The sequence below is a fragment of the Aythya marila genome, assembly GCF_965140915.1.
Source record: "Aythya marila genome assembly, chromosome: 6".
In the NCBI taxonomy this organism is placed as follows: Eukaryota; Metazoa; Chordata; class Aves; order Anseriformes; family Anatidae; genus Aythya; species Aythya marila.
The window spans coordinates 18,306,589-18,328,178 of NC_139047.1; the positions used below are offsets into that span (position 1 = coordinate 18,306,589).

Here is a 21,590-nt window from a genome sequence, read left to right on the forward strand (position 1 = left end):
AACAAATTCTTAAAAGAACCTAGATGAGAAACTGTAATGCATCTGTACTTTTGAGAGAGCTATGTTGAAATTTGACATGAAATACTTGGCAGTACCTTTTATTGTTTGTGAAAACACTCATCTAGCTTTGACCAACCTTAATGTTACAGACTGGGTGGGCATCAAAAGGATATAAAATGGTTTTTTGTTACTGTCCAGTGACCTAGTATTCATGATTTTAGCAATTACCGTGCTCGTGATTTTTTATTTTTTTAATAGCTTTAACAATGTGATTCTGATTGTATATTTCTCCTTGGAATTCTGTCTCACTGTACATACATAACTGTATGTTATGGGACATAAGTTGAATTGATTTTGTTTGCTGCTTAATTCTGTACAACAGTGTCTTCATTTGTTGAAAAGGTGAGACCGTATGAAGGTATGTGAGAGAGGAAACCAGGAAGAGCAAGGGATAGTCTCAGAAAAAGGCTTTGGGATACCACCCTAAAAATGTATTTCTTTCTTCCCCAAGCAAGCTATTAAGATTGTATGTGCTTGGATTTATGGTTAGTACTCCTTAATGAAGGCCTTTTTATTACTCAGTGTACTATCTGGTACTGTCACTTTAAAAATATTATGATAGATCTTGTATGTTTAAATTATCAGAGAAAAATACATATTACTCAGTCCAGCAAGTTGTTTAGGTAAGAGCCAGACACTTGTGATTCCATCTTAGCAAGGAGCTGTGTTTTGTGGGGGCAGAAAATAGAATTCTGCAAAAAAATAGGAGTTTGGAATATGTGTCTAACTCTTCAAAATCACATCATGATAGCAGTGTTTTCAATCCACTGACAGGTTTTTTTTTAGGTAGAGATACTGTTTCTTATTAGATACACTAATGTAAGACTTGAATACTCTGTCATGCAGTTGTCTACTTGTTTTACCTTCTTTGCTCTTATCTAAATGGCAAAATACTTACAGAAGCATCTTGATAATATAGAATGCTACTGTTGCTTTTAGTTATTACAATAAATATATAATGCTCCAGTCCCAATTTCTCTACTTGCTACTTATTTTCAGACAGTCGGAATTTTCTGCTCCAAGTCCACATCCAGAATGATTACTTTCTACAGTGCATTTTTATGCTGTTTTCAGTCTCCTTTCTACTCTCCTCTCAAGCTTATACACCTGGAAGTTCAAAAGTGCTAACATGCTAGTTTTCATTTTCTTGCTGTTCAGTGAATTCCCGTTACTACTCTGACTGTCCTTGAAGCTTCTGCATGTTGTTCAGTTGTTCTACACCTATTTTATCTTTTTGTACATTATTCTGTCTATCTTGCAGGAAAAAGTAGCCTTTATTTTTGTTTTTATTTCCTTCTGGTAATCATTGTTCCATTGTTTTGTAAAACAAATCATTACAATTTCTTTAGGATGAATCAAGTAGAAACTTAAAATATTATTTTCTTTTACAAAAAAAAAAAAAATCTACCATAGCTTATGGAAGCAAAAGACTATTTTCACAGCAATAGGCAGTATGTGTGTATCTTTGTGGAAGTGAGTAAGATCTGATGATTAGAGTTCTGTATATGTTTGATATTTTGAATGTATACACAATTTGCTTGCAACTTCTTAAAGGTAGAGAAATAGATGAAACTTTTAGAAGGTGTTGTAATACATCCTTCTTTTAGCCCAGAGTGAATTACAGCATCATAATTGATATTTTTTTCTGAAGAACATAAATATAAATACATGGACTGTTTTGTGACATTAAAAGATTAATGAGTAATAGTTACACATTGCAGATAGATTTTTCAAAATGCTTACTAACAGAAAACTGTCTAGTAACTGTGTATATCTTCTATAGTTTTCTATATTTCTGCATATTAGTATTTCATATATATATGTATTTCTTTCACCAGAGAAATAGAATTTATGAAGAAAGAGGAGGATCATTCAAGGATACTTGAAGAAAGAGATCAGCAGTATACAGAACAGCTGAAAATATATCAGGAAAAGGTAACGCAGTATTATATTTAGAACTACCTGAGAATGCAAAAATTTATTTCGACCTTGCTTCTAAATATTAATTCTTGCAGATTACAGAGCTTGAAAATAAACTAAAAGTATATGAAAGAATGCCATATATGTTTGGAGGCAGCAGTTTGTTGGAAGATGTCTGTCAAAATGCAGGCCAGTACAATGAGCAGTCAAAGATAAGAGAAGAAAATGAAAAAGAAACAGAATCCATAGAGGAAAGACCAAATTCTTCAGAGATGTTAATTTCTGGTAAGTAGGTATAGAATCTTTGATTTACTTTTTACAGAAGTTAGAAAGTGTTAATGTGTGTGGCATTTTCTTTTTATTTTTTTCCTTTTTATTTTTTTTTAGTTAAGTGTTATTTCTTTCCCACTAGATAAATGGTTGGACTGAAACAGTATGGATATTTTTGTTTTAATTTCCTCATCATATTTCTTATATGCTGTGGGGAAGGAGATAGACGGGGAAGTAGCTTCTTTACTTTTCCTCAGGTTCTGTATTAGCAAAATCAGTAACATTAATGAGACTGGAGATACATCAGCTGAAGTCACATTCACAAACTGTGATTTACACCAAAACTTGCTATGATTTTTTAATATATTTTTAAGTCTGATAGTGATATTATGCCAGCATGTTATCAAGTATCAGGTGGTGGTTCACATAAGAAGTATCGCTTTAAAAGACACAGTTGATGCTCATGGACTTCATAAAGGATCTCTGTCTTAAAAAATAAAGATAGAAAAGTGTATTTTAGGCATAAAAAAAAATCTCATTTTGAGAATCAAATTGAGTATTAAAGTCATAATACAAATTATTGGTAAAAAATAAAAATAAAAAAATGGTGGAAATTTAATTCAAATTAGCAGTTGTTATCAATATATGTTGAAATATTGTAGTATCGTATAAACAGGATTGTCATATAGTAATGATTAGTTGGTGGAATAATTCTGATTTAGCATCTGAATATTCTTCTGGAATGTGGGTTGGAGAACTCACCTAATATTTTTTTAAAGGAGTACATATTTGTTGCAGATTTTGATGCTTTTGTTGGGGATACTCCCAGGTTAGACACCAGTGCCCACAAAGCAAAAGCTCAGCTTGCTTTGAAAGTAAAACGCCAGCCGCCTTCTCGATCAAAGCTGAAAGAATCTCTTGGTGCTGGACAACAGGCTGCAAATCTACAGGTATTGATATGAGTAAATAATTTGGCGTTCAAAAGCCTGAATGTATATTTAGTTTTATCTGTATTCACAATTTTACGTGTTGCCCATGCTTCATTCAGATTGTGCCAAAGCATCAGATTTTTATGCTGTACCAAGTGGAAAGCCCTATTCAGGTTCACAAATGTAATCATAAGCATGTGGAACATGCTTATCTATCTTGTAATTTCTTCATCTGAAACAAGTTAGTTACCAATACTCTTCAAAAACTAAGCATTTCTGAAATGCTTCATTATTCCATAAATAATCACTTGTCTACAGCAAAACACAGCAGTCAAACGTTCTAGCCCATTTGTTGCACTAACTTTACTCCTTCTGTCTAGACTTATATTGCCAATGATGCAATCTAACAGTAGTTACCTGCTTCCCCTGTTTCTATTCATACTTGTATAATGGTTGACTATTCTCAGCATGTTTTTTTCATTCATAACTGTATAGATTTAGAACTTCTCTGAGAAGTTTGCATTGGTGACATCATCCTTCTTAGATCTTTATAGAATACTATAACTTCAATCAACTGAGTTGAGGTAGTTGTAGAGGAAAAAAAATATTGATTAATGACTTCAGATAAGTGGCTGCTGGATCACAATTAGCCTATCTTTAAATTCCAAAGTTCCCAGTGCTTTTCTTAGCATTATGAGGAAAAAGGCATCTGAGTAGAATTCCTATTGAACACTTCTCAGTTTCACTGTAGCTGTGCTATGCTCCTCTCCATATATCCACATACACCTTGTTCCCTGTTCTAGAGGTGGAATTCCCTGGAAATTAGCTAATTCAAATCTTGTGCATTACTTAACTTTCAACATTGCCTTTTTTTTTTTTTTTTTTTGACTCCTTTGTTTAATTTAAACTTGAACTTTTTTGCAATTTCATGAGCTTTCGATACTTGATTTTATTGTCTTTGTATTTTCATGAAAGTATATAGCAGCAGTCTAACTCTATTTGAGAAAGCTGGGAGTTAGAATTCATAAACCTTTTTCTAGGATATAAGTTGGTATTATGATAGACCAGTGAATATACCATTGATAGCTCTTAAGATCTCTAGCTGTATTTTTTTCCTGTTCATTTTTCTGGTAGCGGTATAGGAAACCAGTAAAGTTAACTTGTGGTATGCTTCTATTCTAATTTTCTCTAATGTAAGTCGATGTTAAAGTCCATGTCTGTGCTCTTCTTTAATATGGCCCTGTTCCATGACAAGTGTTATCAACATAATGTATTACTATCATGATTAAATCATTATCCTCATGTTGGGTGTTATAGCCCATGAAATCCTGTTTGAAGTAGATTCTGGACATCAGCAATTAGCCTTCTTTAGCAGAGCAAGAAAAAGATAAGATTTTTACTGGTTGATACTGGTTCATGAGCATACGCAGTCTTGTAGAGTTTTTAATGTGAAAACAAGAAACGTGATTTTTGATGAAAGATGTGAGGGGAGAAAACAGTTGAAGAAATGAGTTATGTAACAGAAAGCCTGTCTCAGAGGTAGAATATTGAACTACTTGGTTTGAAACAATTTTAAAAAGTGGTTGCAATTTAATTGGAATAGCCAAGATTTACCAGAATTTTTCTAAGTTGTCCAGATAATGATGATTAATTAGGATGTGCAAGAGCTACATGATTCTATGATTCTGTATAGGCTGGACAAGGGAAAGCCTGTAAAATCAGCCTTGTGTGATTTAGATGATATGTGCAAATGATTAAGTTAAAATTTTAACTGTTTGGTATTTTCTGAACTGAGCAAGTTTGCATGTAACATAGCACATCCTTACATCCTGGTAAAAGATTAGATTTGAAATGATTTATATATCATGCTTATAAAATGACTTCAAAATTTGTTGAAGGATGAGGATTCAGAAGATCCTGTTCTCAACAGAGAAGCTTCCACTGCATACATAACTAACACCTTGGAAATAAGTGAAAAATTAACTCTGCCCCACTTGGATGACATAAATCGAAAAAGTGAAAAGCCTGAACAAAGAGAAAGCACAGAAAGTCCTTTAGAGTCAAGCCCTTCTGCTTCCACACACTCTTCTCCAGTACACAAACCAAACAACGAAAACAGTACAACCACCACTCATTCACCTCCTCCTGAAGAGATGGCTCCAAATTCTCCTCAAGGGCATACCAAGAATATTAAGCAAAGAGAAGTAAAAGGGAAAGGAAAAGAGGCCAAGGGTAAGATCTGAAGTTTTATTATTATTTTAATCCTTTGGAGTTAAAATATTATGGTTTTAGATTTCAAATTATTATTAAACAATAAGATACTTTGCTAGAAAAGGAACTGACTACTAATTACCCGTTTTTGAAACCAACTGTTAACTCTTCAGGAAAGTCTGAAGATAGCAAAAATGTATACAAGTGCATTGCATTATATTTTTAGGTGAGTTGGCGTTAGATGTAGTGAAATGAGCAAAGTGCTTAAAATGGCTCAAAAGAGGAAAAAGTGCTAATGACAGTAATTATACGGGGGAGACTGCCATTTCTGGGACTCAAACCCAGATGATTTGTAAAAATGAAACAAACCAGGGCCTTGAGGGCAAAATTTGCAAGTTTTGAACACCCTTGAAATTAAAACTTGCTTACAAGTAATGTCATGCTTAAGCCCTCCAATGTGGACATAAAGCAGATAACTTTCTGTTGTCAGCTCTACCTGTGGTATGAATTTTACTGTGGCTTGCATTTGCTGTCTAGTCAGTTCCTCTTCCTTGAGAAGAATATCAGTTGATAGCAAATCGCAGCTTTGGAAATGGAGCTACATACCTGACCTCTCTGCCAAGACACTAGAGAAGTAATGTCATCTGCGTTTGAAAAGATGTTTGTGAAAGAATAGTCAGTAGCTCTACTGAGTCAAATATACATTGATGAAAAATGCTGGGAGCAAACCCCCCCAAATGTCTGGAAATCTGATTTAAGACTTATTCCTGTCATACTTGGAAAGATGTTCTGACTGGCGTCCAGTCAGATCTCAAAAGTTTCCCACATTTTCACTAAGGTTTAGAATTTATTTTTTAGTCTATTTTTATATACATATTTATCAAGCAACATCAACGTACTATTCTTTGTATAGACAGAAAGTAATATTGTTTTGAATATTTAAATTTCCAGAAAATATTAGCCCGGCATTAATGAACTCTTCAAGTTTAAAAAAAAAAAAAGTCTGTCTCTTTTTTTTCACGGGAACAGTTTTATTGCTTTGACTACTGAAATTCTTTATCTGGGTCTTATCCTTAGAATACTTGCTATAAGCCTCATTTCTTAAAGGTATTCAAGAATCTTGACTAATATTTGTATTGTTTTCTGATTATCACTCTGAAAATTTCAAATATCAGAGTAGCCTAAACTAAAATATAAATTTCAACAATCTACAAACATGTATTTTTATGTACACTGCTGTAGGAAAAAGGTCTTTTTTTCTTCTAGGGTGAGCAGTCATGATTGCATAGCAGGTGCGTTACATATTTATTACATGAGAAAAGGAAAGCAAAGTGTTTCAAAGATTGTAACTGAAAGTTCCTTTTTAAGTATATTTTGGTATTTCAAGAAGACAGACAACTTCACATTTTTGAAGTCTTTTCTAAAAGGTGCCTATGAAATAAATGCTATTTCAATTAAACAGCTCCAGAAAGGAATAGATATGAGACAGCTAACAGATATGGTAAAAGCTCAAACCTGTAAATCTAGACTCTAAATGGTTGCTTTGACATAAGCAAGAGGTGAGCTCAGTCACAGACTGGGGATGATCAATGAAGGTCCTAACGTATTTCTGCAAAACACTAGCATCTTAAGTGGCAATGTCTCTGATAGTAGGTTTGACTGATTTCCAATTCCCCAAAAAAATAAATGCTGGCTTTGCATTTCCAGATGTGATCCTGATGTCTACATTTGATTTTCAACTTTGTGGGAATTACTGCGTTGTTCATCTTGTCCTCTTGTTTCTCACCAGGAAGAGATGAAAGAGGCTGTGATCAGCTTAGTCACTACTCATCATTATTTAATAGAAATATTTGGCTTTTTTGTCATAAATAATTGAAAAAGGGATCAGATAACATTTAAAATGCTTTGTTTTACTTTAGTCAGCTAGGACAGGTTATAAATGCAGATTATAGTTGCTGTCTTTTCAATACAGCTCAGGCAAAACCTTTCTTTTAATATCTTAAATAAATACCCTTTCTTTTAATAACAACAGGATCTGTTATACTTTCCTCATTCTATACCTCTGTAAAGTCTTAATTAGAATTAGAAATAGCCTCTATGCTAGCTTCTGTTTTTTATAAAATAAAATTAAAAAAAAAAGTCTTCTCAAAGCATGTACCTGATATGTGATTTTGCTTTCTTTTTTACTTAACCATAATTATGTGTAGTCATGGGGCATAAATTTAATTGTGATGGCCAAGGCATTGTAAACATTTTCTCAAAATTGGCAGAGTCCCTGGAAAAGCTAATTAATGCAGTGCATCAGGGATGAGGGTTAGTATTGAAAGTTCTTTGTACGTAAGATGACACTAAATGCTACTTGCTGCCAGATTGTTGCTTTCTAACACTATTTAAATGTCTACCTAATGTTTCATTGAAATACCCCTTTCTATTATCTTCTCCTCCATTTATATATCAGTCTGTATTTTAACCTATTGTATTTCACTTTAGAAATTACCTCTTTTCTTAAAATATTACCTCTGGAGAGAGTAGTGGTTACACATGTTCAATATAAAAACGTTTTACGGATTAGTTCTTCTGTTTTTATATTGAAGTTGACAGGAAAAATAACCAATTTAACTGGCATTTATAAATTTTTGGATGTTACATGTTTAGAGAGAGAGGTTAACTAAATAGAAAAAGTTCTGTTGTTAGTAAGAAACTATTGAATAGAGAAGAAAAAAAAAATCCTGGCCATTCAGCATGTGAACTTTAAGGTAACCATTATAAGTTTCAGGAAGAATTATTAGCTGTTGGATGTGAAGAGAAGTTGCTATTGATTTTGTGTAGGAGACCTAATTTTTTTTTTATTTTTATGACCCAGGAAGGCATATACGTGCATTACTTTCTACGTTTTTCATGTGTTTTTTTTTTTTCAGGTGTGTTTTTCTTTTTTTTTAATGGAAGACAGAACTTAAAACTTATATTGTCTCACAAAAACTATACTTTATCCATTTCATAGGCAGCATAATTATGAAAAATGTCAGTTGTTTAAAAAAAAATCTAGTAATCTGAGAGCTCAAAAGGAAGAACATTCAGGACTTGGAATAATCTGTCAAAATCCATGGGAGGAGGTAGTATTACACTTAAGTTTGTCACTTCATTTCACTTAATAATTGAGTAGTTAGAATTGAACCTGCTCCCTCTGGTGAAAAATTAGATCCTAGTAGGTTGTATTCCAGTTCTGCAAATACCACAGTCTTGGAGGAGCTTCAAAGTCATGATTATCTCTTTACAGTATGCACAGCTTGTTTTCCAAGAAACTCAGCTTGCTAGGATCTGTCTGCTCTCCAGGTTCTGGCTATCGTGCTGGTCAGGTATCCTTTCTGTAGCTAGCAGCATGCATACATAGCCCAAGTTGCAAGGAGCTAGCCTTGACAAGCTACTAAACCAGGGTGAGGGGGAAAAATGCAAAAGGAATATTTTATAACGCTTGAAGCATAATAAACAACAATTAAATGCTGTAAATACTTTGTTACTTAGGTTTTAGGATCTTAGTTAGAAGCATCTTCATAAATATGGGAAACTTGCAAGTCGTTTTAGAATAACATTTTTATTTTTAACCCCTCTCTGAAAAGCAGAAGAAAAGAAAAATGAAGACAAAACAGAAACAAATGAAGGAACATCATCAGGGAAGTCCAAGAGGCGATTTCCAGATTTTGGGTAAGATTTTGTGTACGTTTGGAAATAAATGGTTTTCAGCGTTGCTTTTGGAGAATATCATGTTTTGTGAATACAAACTGCTGAGAAAATCCTGTAATACTGCTTGATAGCAACATCATTGGACAGAGTGTTTTCATCTTGAAACTCTAGTGTTACATTCATGTTTCTAACATGCTTTCACTTTATTTACCTATATTTTTTCCCTCAAAGAATTTCTTGTGGTTTTTCTGTTTTTATCCGAGTACAGGATTTCTCTAGGAGTTAATGGTGTTTTGTTCTTAAATTTGCAAATCCATGTGTAGTTTCATGCCAAAATGTTTTTGGAGACTTCAGTGCTATGTCCTGCTGGCTTTACAGTCTGAAATAGATGCCTGTCTTGCCTTGATTCCTTCTACAGTAAAGGTGTCATTACATAAGGTTTGTCTACAGTAGCTGCTTACTCTACAGCTTCTTGGAAGCAGGCAGCAATCATGATTGAATTTTTGTATTTCATTTAGATTATGAGAATGGGAACAGGTTAAAACAAAAGAGCAACCTGCATCTTTTGTAGTGACTGAACTCTGGGGATTTGAGAGAAGAATTGCTAAATTTTACCACAAGTCATGCTCCTTCTGAACCAGTTAGAAAGCTTGTTGATGCCAGTTAACGTAAAAAGACTGAGATTAGTACTACAACAAATAAATCATAATATAGCTCATAAAAATGACTTATTACATACACATACGGAGTCAAAGTAATAACTTAGTTCAAGTCACTCTACATATGCACATAGCAATAAAATTCTGTTCTTCCTCTTGGTTGTATACACGAGATGTTAAGTTCTTTGGCATTTTCTATACTTATGTTGGTTATTTATGTTTTTGAAAGGAATTTTCAGAATTCTAACATGATTTTTTAGATAAAAATTGAATGACAATACTTATTTAATTGCTTGTGTAATCTACAAAATCAAGATCTGTGTAGCAATACAAGTGTGGCTTCTGGTTAATATGAAAACTTGTTTGCTGATAAAAATGTTGCATTATGTAAATGTAAACCCTATATGAAGACTGTGTTTTCCACTTTAGTGGATTGCGGAAATCTGGGGGCAAGGGCAAGAAACAAGAAAAAGAAAATCTAAGAGGTTCGCTGGATAGCAGGTATTTGTTTTGTTTTGTTTAATAAATACATGCAACATCTCTAAAATCTTTAACCCAAGAATTTCTTTGAAATTGTCATTAGTGTTTGACGTTAAAGTATGTTCAAGTACAACAGTGGAAAATTCTGTGAAAATTAATATAATGATGTGGAGATGAGCTTCTAATTTTATGAAATAAGAAAAATAAATGGAGTAGTATAGACGAATCAGTAAAGCAGAGGAAACCAGAGAGGAAAGAGTAAAGCAGAGCACATTTTGAAGTGACTTGTGAGACTTTAATATTTTACCTGGGAAAATGAATGCTGAATTAATTAAATTAGCAAATATTTGGAACTGTTGTTCTGTGAAATATTGCAAAAACTCTTAAATTTGTGTTAATAACCAAAGTATTTTGCATGGATATTCAAAGGTAATTGTCAGTTTTTATTTTAAATATCAACAATGCTGTGAAACAGGTACAAATGAGTAGTATGTATTGCTGTTGTTTTGTGTTTTGTTTGTTTGTTTGTTTTGTTTGTTTTTAAACAATTTAAAAACAATCAATCTACTGATTTCAGAGGCTCTCGAGAACTGTTGGATGACTCTGGCAACAATCTCTCTGCATCAGATTCAGATTCTCCTGTGCCTACTTGTATGCCTTTCTCGTGGTTTGGAGACAGTCACAAAGAGCCTCAGATTTCTAGTAGTAGTCTGCACTTTCCTCAGAGTGGACAGGACAGTTGTGAACATGGTCAAGAGAAGAACAGAAGCAAGGTAAAGATGACTAATTTGTGCTTTGAATATTTAAGTGTTGCATCTTGACAAAGTGAAACTGTAACCGCTTACTTAATATGTGAAAGCTTGGTGACTTACACCTAGAATGACATCACCTCAAACATGGCTGCAGAAGCTTGAGACTTTACAGCCCTCACAAGCAGAGACTGTGTCAGTATTCCCATTTCTTACCGTTCAATTTAAGCATCAGTGGAGGCAGTTCAGGCTTAAGTAGGCTTCTAAGGAATGATCACAGGACAGGTTTAATAACGGGCTTTATAGTTATTATTTATAGTGCTAAAAGTGTTGCTAGCTTTAGGACAGTGTAATTTTAAAAGCCAAATCTGTTTACCCTGTAAACATGAGAAAGCAGTCTAATACTTGGAGGAAGTGTACTTAAGTAGAGGCCAGCTCCCCAGGCAGTTGGCCAACCAGTTTTTACCATACTGGTATGTCAGGATTGAGTACCAGACAGGTGGATGAAGAGAACGTCCTTTTTCTAAAGTATTGAAACCTGAGAGGAACAGCTATAGAACACACTCTCTTAAGTTAAAGCCCTATTACCAGATTTTAAGAGTGAGACTTAACAGTTCAGTCTGTAACCATAAAAATCCCGTTTTTATAGTTTTAACTGTTTGGAAGAAAAGCTACTTTGGTGACAGGTTTACTGAAACCTTCAATAAAGTCCCAATTTTGTAGCTTTGTTTACCTGTTGGCAGTATTAGAATTAAAATTTACATGAAGAAATGTCTGCAAACAATGTGTGTGCTGTCAAAATATTTTGTTAAAACTGAAGACACAGTCTTACTGAGTTACCTTTATTCTTGTTTCCTTTGGATTTTGTCAGATTCAAAATTGTAATTGTCCGAGTAACCTCACAAACTAAGTTTATTCTTAAGTTTCACACTTTTTATTCACTCTGGTTATCTAAAATACTCTTTTTTCTCTTTCTATGTGTTGTTATAGAGAAATGAGATACAAATCTAGAAGAGAAACTTGTGGGGTTGTAGTTTGTGAAGTTGCTGATGTTTCGCATAGATGGCAGATAACAAGTTGGCCTTTCATGTCAAGATGCTGAATGCACTAGAATACTGTTAGAATAAGTTTTTAAAATTACCATCTGTTTTCTCACTGTAAATTTACAGTGGCTGTCGGAGGATTAAGCTGTATGGCTACATAGTGTATGAGTCTGCAAAAAAAAATACAAAAAATCATTTTAGAATCACACGGTACCTTACTATCCTATAGGAACTGAAGAGTAGGAACTTCTTAATCCCTGAAGTAGAACTGTCCTTTACAGTACACTGTTCAGTGTGTGTGTGTGCATGTGACTTGGGTATTTACAGTTCCTGCATTGTTTGCTTCTTTTGAAGCATATAATAGCAAAAAGATGCTTCCATAGATAAGCCAAATATGTTGGTATAGGAAGATTCATGTTTAAGGGGATTTCTTAATAGGCTATTGAAAAGCTAACTGGATGTTTATCTACACAGAACGCATCTCTTGAGGTTTAGCTTTCAAAGAGTCATTGGCTCAGAGATCATTCTTCACCTCTTCATTCCTCCTTTTCTTCATTGCTCCTTTCTTTCTGATTCAAGTCATTGTCCAAAACATCATAAAAATCCCACTGCTGCATTTCTACTTTAAGCACTCTTTAAAGTATTTACATTGGCACTTTTGTTCACACTCAAAAAATATAGATCTTACTGGAATGGGTCCTCTTTCTTCCTTTCCACATTGCCCTTAATTAATACCCTTTTTCTTCCTCATCACTGTATACTTTATCCAAGCTTATTATCACTTAAACCTTCCAGCTAGTTTCTTGCCTACTATTTATTTTTTGCTTCCTTCTCATGCTCCAGTATGTAATTGCTGCTCACTGCTCTTTTCTTTTCCTTAGTGCCAGTTGCAAACCAGCAGCTGCAATAACACAGTAGTCTTGAGCTATGTGTCTGCTTTGTAAAATGGTACAAAGCTGACCCTGTTAAAGAACAGATATCTCATATATTAATTGATCCTAAAATCATATTCAGTTTCTCCGACGTCAGGCTATATGTACTTTGCAACATTTGAGAGCTTGTTTTAAAAGCTGGTAATGTAGATACTGCTTGGAATCACTTATCTTTGTAGCTCTTAACCTGCTTTTGACTGTTGAGTTTGTGCTACAATGTCAAGGTTTTGGCTGGTTAACCTCCCTATTAAAAGACTTTAAAACTGAGAAAGAAATCTGCCTGAGCACTCAGCAATGAGGTTTTTCACTAAGACAACATAATGACAGGGACAAAATAATCTTTGTAGAATTTAAGGAAAGAATATGCCTTTTATTGATGTTAATGTTTTCTGCTTTGATGTCCGTAGTATCACACATAATCAGGTGAAAGCACTTTTTAAAGAACCGTTAAAAGTAGAAACCCTGAGATTAAAATTTTTTCACATAAAAATCTCTAATGCCATAAAGTCTTTGGCATTGTGTCTAATTTCTGTAGTAGTGTTTTAATATTGATGGTGTAAGGACTGTAATTATAATTTTAAGTTTCTTGTTTGTGAAATCTGCCTCTTAAAATTTCTGCATTTAGGAGGATTTTGTTTTGTTAAAATGATGCTAAAGTTAGCCTTAAAAACATAATTTTGTGAAATAATGAATCAACTTTTTGTTGGTTGTGAAATGTAGAAGTACAAGAAACTAAAATCTTGTGATATGGTGGCACACTGTTTAGCTTCACAATATTTCAAAGTTACACATTTCTTAAATCCCTGCACATAATCTGCCCCTTGATTTTATCCTGTTCTCTGATCAAGTACAATTACATATATGCTGTTCGCGTTCCTTATTCTTCCAGAGCATTACTTATCTTCCATAAACTTGTATGCAGTGTTTTGTTTTTGTTGCAATGAAGATAATAATAAATAATTATATCCCAGTACCTTGGGGTAGGACCTGCAAAACTTCCTCTGTCCAAATTCTCTTAGAGAATCAAAAATCTTTGCAACTGGCTCTAAATCCTTAAGAGAATTACTTGTTTAAACTAAATAGAGGCAGAGGAGGAGAAAACATTACAACTGGTGCTGAGATACTTTATTCTGGTCATGTTTTCTTCATCATTTTTTCTCTGTTCTCATTAAATGTTTAGATCCAAATATTACAGTTTTGTTTCTGATTTTTTCCCAATTACTCTGCAAGGAAGTTCTGAGGGAAGTTAAAAGAAAAACTCCATAGTAGCTTTTTCCCATTGTAATTAGTTGAGAACAGCTTGATGGACAAAATAATTGAACTTTCAATTAAAAAATCAACTTTACCTGTGATCTCAGATTATGTATGCATATAAAGATATGGTATGGCACCCTCACAAAATATAGTTGATTAGAGACTTCAAAAATAAAGATAAATAATTGCTTACTCTTTGTAGGCAGCAAAGACCAGTATTGAGAAATTAATTTTAAGAAGGTAAAAATTATGTGGTGTGCTTTTGGTAAAATTATTTTTCAGTCATTAAAGAAAAATAAGGTAGAGGTCAGGATCTGGGTTGGAAATGAAGGCAGTCAAATCAGAAAACATTCTGCAAAACATGTGTTAGTTTTCTTTAGAAGGATTTTCTCACCAAACCTGTTGTGAAGTTTTCAGGTGTAGCATCTGTTTTTTTCATAGCCTTCAGCTGGAGTTCCAGGCTGGTCCGATGACCTGCCTGTGGCCATACGACAAGTGGCTGCTAGCAGAATTTGAACACAGAGCCTGCTGCTATTAGATGCCAAGACGTATAGATGCAATCTTTAAACAGAGACTAAGTGTGATAACTGAATGTTAATGGTAAAGGCCATGAAGATTTTTACATTCTTTCAATGGGATAGTTCTTGCATTGGTTGAATTTCTAACCTGAATTTTACTGTTCCGTACATTTTAACTGTTTTAATTGTAATTTTATTCCATTATAAAAAGGTGATACTTGTTAAAATCTGAATTTCTGAAGTTTTTTCTATTTTGAAAATAATTTATGTAGATTGTCAAGCTGCATAATTGCTGTAAATTTATGGTAAAGATATCTGAGTAATTGTTTAACTTTTTAAAATGTTCAGCTTTAAAGTGTTTTACAATACTTAGTATTTTAACTGTGAAGCTTTAATATAGCTTGAAACAATCTACTATAAAAATACTTCTAAAGATATTTTACATCTATATAGTAGTTTGCATATCAAGGTAATTTTCAGATGATGTGAACCTGTGTCTCAAATGTAGACACCTCAAAATTGAAGCTGTTAAAATGAACAGCAACACAATACAGTATCTTAAATTAGAATTTAAAGTTCAGGGGAAGCTAATAGATTCTGTCCTTAGGCAAGCTCTGCATTCTCTGTTCATGAACCAATTTAAACCTTGATCTGTAAACTGCCAAAAGTTCCTTGCTACTCCAATTGTCATTGTATGTCAGGCAAGGACAGGGTGTTTGTTCCACTGCCTATTACAGTGGGCAAATATGAAATCTAAATCTTTTATGATCATAAACAGAACTTCTATCTCATTAAGAAAAGCACCTTCTGAAGCATGTTCATAGTGCTCATTAGGTTTCACTTGAATACAAATCCACCATGAATTAATTCCACCAACTAAATCTTAAATTGCTTCTCCCTGAGTGTGCTATGCCTACTGAAAATGTAACTGTGTATTTCCTTATGTACTTTTATGTAACTTCAGGTTATGACTAGTTCTCTATACAAGGTGCTCTTATTGGGGACATTGCTTTAAATTTGTTGTTATATTTTTGAATTCAGAAGTTTAACAAAAACTCGTCTGAAGGTGGATGCAGTGAGTACATTTCACGTGTGATCTACAGAAAATGACTGAGTCATAGTATTTATTTTCCAAAAATCACAATTACTAGAATATCACCTTGTGATCTGCTTTTCCAAGGAGTGAGTTAATAAAACATTATTTCCACTTGTTTGCAGAGTAGAGTTGTCATAGATGATACATACCATAGCAAGCCAAGTTGTGAACTTTCAGGGTTAGTGACAGAACCAAATCTGTCAGGTCGTTCACACACTTTAACCTTCTCTTCAAATGAGGTGAGTTTCAAAGTGTGTATATGTGTCTTGTTTATGTTGTTGTTCACACTACAGTATGGTTAATAGAACCAGATTTGTTTAACATGAAACTTGATGGTTCTTTCCATATTTTAATATTGAAGAACACTGTAAAGAATCCTAAGCCATTATTGAACTAAGGGCATGGACTGGAAGATGCCATATTAGGCTTTGTGTTCTGATCTTCATTGTATCGCAAAACAATGGAATGAACTCTGAATGATCAAATTTCAGTTTTTAAAATATAAAATATTTCTGTTCCACAAATTTCAAGTAACGTCCTTGGCTAATGAAAACTGCAGCGTTTTTGACCTTGCCCTGACATCAGTGCAGGTTTGTGGAGAACTAACTCCTTGCCTACAACTGAAACCTGAAATCAACACTTTGGTAACATTCTCATGTATTTCCTCACTCGGTGTTTTACTGATAGGCGTCTTTATAAATTATAGACTAGGAGTCATTAAAAGCTGAATATAGTCATCTTCCAGAAATGAGTTAGAGGGGTAGCCAAATTGGTAGTGATAATGTTTGAAGAGAAAAAAAAAAAAAACGGTGGTTAATAGATGAGATAGGTTGTTACTAGCTATCTTAAACAAGGCTTTGGTGAAAATCATAAATATTCTGGTAAGACTGTTCTAACTTTCTACATATTACAAGTAATACTATAAATATGCAGCCACTAACATATTAATCTGGGGCATTGAAGTTATAGAACTAGTTTACAAGTTTCTCATTGATTTTTCAGTGATGACAGTCAGTTATAATGAAAACTGAGGTAACTAATTAATACATACCATCATTTCAAGTGTTTCCTGCAATTTTTTGAGATTAGTGGATGGAATGTGTGTTTCTAAAACTTTAAAGCAATATAAATTATAAGATCTTAACAAAGCTGAATATCTTCATGAATGCTGTTACTTGATCAGTGTTACAACTTTTAATAAACTTCCGGATCACAAACTCCAGCAAAAGTTATGTCTATGCACATGTGAAGTGGCAATTAAGCCTTTTTTTTTTTTTTGTCACAGATGAGTTTGATTCTAGTCTTGTCTCCAGTATGTATGTTGCTTATACATATGAGCAATGGAAGGTGTTTTGGTTTTTTTTGCACCTTTTCAGTAACTATAGTGATTATCAGGGTGCATGTTGTTTGGATGGATTCCTAAATATATTCCTAAACCATGCCAGTGTAGCAACCTCTGCTTTCAGATGAACAAACTACTGCATGCTGCCCTATAAATCTTGGAATTGTTAAAAGGCTAGAAATGGAGGAGAGCAGCAGTGAAGAATCTGCCTCTGCTGAGCAGATGCTCTCAGCAGTTTGGGGAAGTGACTGAGCGGTGGTGAGAGTTAGGTTGTTAGCAGCCAGCTAGTTAGAGCAAAGACATCTCAACTCACAGTTGTTTAGCAAACAACCTGGTAACCCCTCTTACACTTCCAAAGTTTTTTATCTCTTATATGGTGAGATGGCATTTGTTTTTTTCTTTGTTTCTTGGTATTCTTGTCTTTAGAGCCTTGAGTGTGTCTGGCCTTACTTGCCTTCTGAATGACCAGTATTTTTATGCAGGGGAGCAGTCTGTTCTCTCATGCTTCCATTCCTCACAAGTGGTTTTAGTTCTGCTTTCAGAATTTGAGGTTCATCTTGTGTGTGTGTTCACGAGCTCTGGAAGGGAAACAGTTGGGCAGGGAGCAGAAATGTAGAGGTGTTAGTTAATGACCAATAAGCTTTACTCAAAAAATCAATATTCTTCATCTTATTCTTCCATACTTTTCATATTCCTGTTTATATTCCTAAAAAGTTACAACTGTGCTTTTCCTTTGTGCAGTAGGGAAAAAATCGAATTATACAAGACTAAATGTCTCCTTTCCTCCCTCGCTTCTCTGAGATGTCTAAGTGTTTTAATGCAGATTTGAGGTTGTAGTACAGCTTTTAATTGTGTTAGTGCTGTGTCTTTACTAACAAGAAGTAAAGAGGACTTTGCTAGCAACTGTTAGGCTCAAAGGCTAGCTGGAACTAGCGTAGTCTGCAGAACTCCTCTGTGGTACAGGCTGCTCGCTGCTCCAAACCGTGCTGCATGGAGGATCTGAGATAGAGAGCTCCCCCTGCATTCTGTAGGGGACCGCATTCACCTGGTGAAAGGGATGAATCTGGGCCTCCTTGTTTAACAGGAATAGACCTTCGAGTACTGGTACTCTGAAATTACAGAAGTGAAATTGCATAGCTAGCACAGATTAAATAAAATGTTAAGCTACTGAGTGAGTTCCAACAGGAATAAAACATTTAAAACATTTCTCAGTGTATATATAATTTTTATCCTTTGCAGATAAAAACTTTGGCAATATTTTAGTACTTTCTTGCTACTGATAGACCACACAATACTCCAGTACAGGTCAAACGTGAAGTGTAAAAATTTTCTAGTTTTTGTGTATTATTCAGAATCACTTGCTAGTATGAGGCAGAAGAAGTTACCACAACATCATGATTTAAAGTAAATGGACATTTTCAAATTCCTGTTGTAATTTATACAGTGAATTTTCTTTCTCTGTGCCAAGTACCCCAAGCTTGGTAGCTTGGATAGAAAACTAGCTGTGCCCCAGTTTTCATGACAGAATTGCTGTACAGAACACTTCAAGCAAAACCTTCTTTAAAGTCCTTGGATGTTTGTAAAAATTGCTGTTCTTTTGCACGTCAGGAAGGCCAATGTGTCCACGTTTATGTCTACATTGGCATTTTAATTAGGATTAGAAGTTCAGTTTTGAAGCAAATCTCCTGATTTGTCCCCACTTGCCTTACTTCGCTTCACCTTGGAGATCAAATCAGAGGCGCTTCTACAGTGTTCCCAATGCATTCCAACTGCTAGTGGCAATTGAATCTGTGAGACCAGATTAGAGCTATTCTGAAGTAAAAATAAATAAATAAAATCTTTGAAATGCATGTAGCATAGATATTAGGACTTCAGCATAAACTGTTCTGCTCTGTGAATTTGTTCCTGTGTATCTGCACTACCTCCTAATATAACAACTCTCCTTTGTTTCACAGACCATGGAAAGCAAAAGTGTTTCTAATTATGTGCAGCCCTCTGATCCACCTGAAATTTAAAATTGTATTTGTACGTAGTAAAATAGATGTATGTGCCATTTTGCTCTCTCAGATCCATTTTACTGTATGATCGGACCAAGTGACAGACCTAAGTCTCACCATCTTTCATGTAATTGCTAGAATTATTTTGTTGCATTCAATCAGCTCTCCAAGGGAGCTGGATTTTGTGACATCCCTCTGATTTTGAAGCTGTAGTTAGCTGTTCACCTGAAACCTACAGGGTCACATGTCAAATCTGTTAGTAGAAAGATGCTTATTTCCCTGTTTACAAATGACATGTAAGGCTCACTAGAAAATGTGGGCATGCTTTCAGGTGTTTTACAAATACATTTGATAACTTGTGGAAGCTGCCTAATGGAGCAGTCTGCAACTCTAAATGCAGCCTGTACTCACTCGTGAGTTAGTGAGAGATCGTTTTGGATAGTTAATAAAACTTCAACTCTGATGTTACTCCAATTCAAGTCTCACACTAGAATTTCTTCTGTAGGGATATTAAACTCTGCTTTATGTAGCTTTTCTTTTGTGATGAAGTAATAGAGAGCTTCAGGACTAACAGCACTACCTTTTTCTCCTTAGGAGCCAACTGAAATTGAAGCTGGGAGCTTCAAAAGCTCTGTGAGCTAGAGAAGTGTAGTATTAGTGGAAAGCTACAAGGTCTTCTCAAATCTTCTCAAAAGGCCTACTGGGCAGGCCCCTTAAATTGTTGACGCGATGGGATCAGATGAAAGAATAAATAATCCTTGCTTCTTAGGAATGCAACAAATTTTGTAAAACTATACCTAGAACTGTTGGAAGATTCCTTGAACGCTAGAATCACTTTTATTCTGAATTTCCTTAATAACAATAATCAATAATACAGCTGAAGTGCTACTTGATTCTTCTTGATGCTGTGTAAGGCAGTATCTAATATTAGGATTGAGCTACCTCATCTGACTGACTGATTGATTGAGGAAGCTTGTTTGTTGTTTGGATACATCAAATTTAATCATACATTTTGCTATTTTTTGAGACCAGTTTTCATGAAGATGCAATTTACTAGAAAAAAAAAAAAAAGATTTGTTTTCTATTTCAGACTGACTTTGTGTTGAATGTTGTGGTAGTGTCCTTTTTGTTTATAGCAAAATCCTAGGCAAATTGACTATAAACTGTGTTCTCAAGAACTTTAAGTCCTTTTGGATCTAGAGTGTGTTTAAAAATGCATTTTGTTACCCAGATTCAATTGACAACTAGAATCCAGAACAAGTAAAATATTGCTTACAGTGTCTTTTCTCAATTGGCTAGGCATTAGATGATGAACTTACAACAACAGGAAAACAAAATCAATGGCACAATAGACCTATTTCTGAATGGACCACCCAGCAAGTATGCCACTGGCTAATGGGAATGAACATGGAGCAGTATATTACGGAGTTCACAGCTATGAACATAGATGGCCAGCAGTTAATGCAACTCGACAGTGAGAAGTTAAAGGTATGTGAATATCCCATGATAGACTTGTATCTGTATAATTTTCACTGCATATTCCGATTTTTTTTTTTTAAATCACAGAGTCTGTTTTCATGATTTTTAAGAGTGTTTTGCTTTTGAAATACTTTGAGACTGTACAGTTAGATGAGAATTTAATAATTAATTGCATAATTAAAGATAAGCTGGTTTTCATTAGAAAAATATTAGGTGTATCTTCCTTGTTTGCATCTTAAGGAAATCAAAGTCAGCATAATTCCCCAACAGGGCTTGATACATACGTAATCAATCTCAGCATAAAATCATATCAAAACAAGATCCAGCCAAGTCAAATGCATAGAACTGCAGGATCTAATTTTAGAAATCTAGGTTTCTTTCATATCTCTTCTTCACGGGGAAAGTAAAATCTGTATCTGATGACCTTTTTAAATGTTTTTAATTTTCACTTCTTCTGGGGAAAAAAAAAAATCTGAATCTTTCCTTTGAGCTTTTTCTAGTCATTTTGCCTCTGGAATCTGCATGGCATGTGTCCCTTACAATGCTAGAAAATACTTCAAGTTCTCCTTTCTCAGTAGATTATCAGACTGCATTTTGGACAGGCAACCTGCTTAAATAAAATGAAGTTCACTGGCCTATTTTGGCATAAGACAAACTATTGTTAATGATCAAGCGTAGGTTCTGAGTGTGTTACAGAGAAAAAAATGTCGAATTTCAGTCACTAAAATGGCACCGGTATTTTTAGAATAGACTTATGCCACTAGTTGTCCTGTATTTTGTAAACAAATGTCCTTGGATACAGAGGAAACACCTGTTATTGGTCTGTCAAATGAATATCTAATTAGGGAATTTGGGATGTTGATACTTACAACTTTACAATTTATGTCATTAGGAGTTCCGAAGTGTGACAGTGCTGCCTGTAACTTGGAATCAGATACTGCCATCTGCTGATCAAAAATCAAAGTGCATT

General features: G+C 34.3%; 1 protein-coding gene across 5 annotated transcripts in view; it reads left to right on the forward strand.

Moving 5' to 3' along the window:
* Positions 1–21,590, forward strand: part of LOC309879618 (neurabin-1-like) — a 43,118-nt gene that overhangs the window by 19,016 nt on the left and 2,512 nt on the right. The window contains exons 10-18 of one of the 5 annotated variants that reach the window (XM_082763503.1): positions 1,899–1,995; positions 2,076–2,265; positions 3,049–3,200; positions 5,078–5,411; positions 9,008–9,092; positions 10,160–10,231; positions 10,788–10,983; positions 15,925–16,041; positions 20,441–20,629. In XM_082763503.1, the coding sequence (XP_082619629.1) occupies positions 1,899–1,995; positions 2,076–2,265; positions 3,049–3,200; positions 5,078–5,411; positions 9,008–9,092; positions 10,160–10,231; positions 10,788–10,983; positions 15,925–16,041; positions 20,441–20,629 (1,432 nt within the window). The remainder of the gene's footprint in view (positions 1–1,898; positions 1,996–2,075; positions 2,266–3,048; positions 3,201–5,077; positions 5,412–9,007; positions 9,093–10,159; positions 10,232–10,787; positions 10,984–15,924; positions 16,042–20,440; positions 20,630–21,590) is intronic. The other 4 variants (XM_082763504.1, XM_082763505.1, XM_082763506.1 and 1 more) reach the window with 4 other exon arrangements.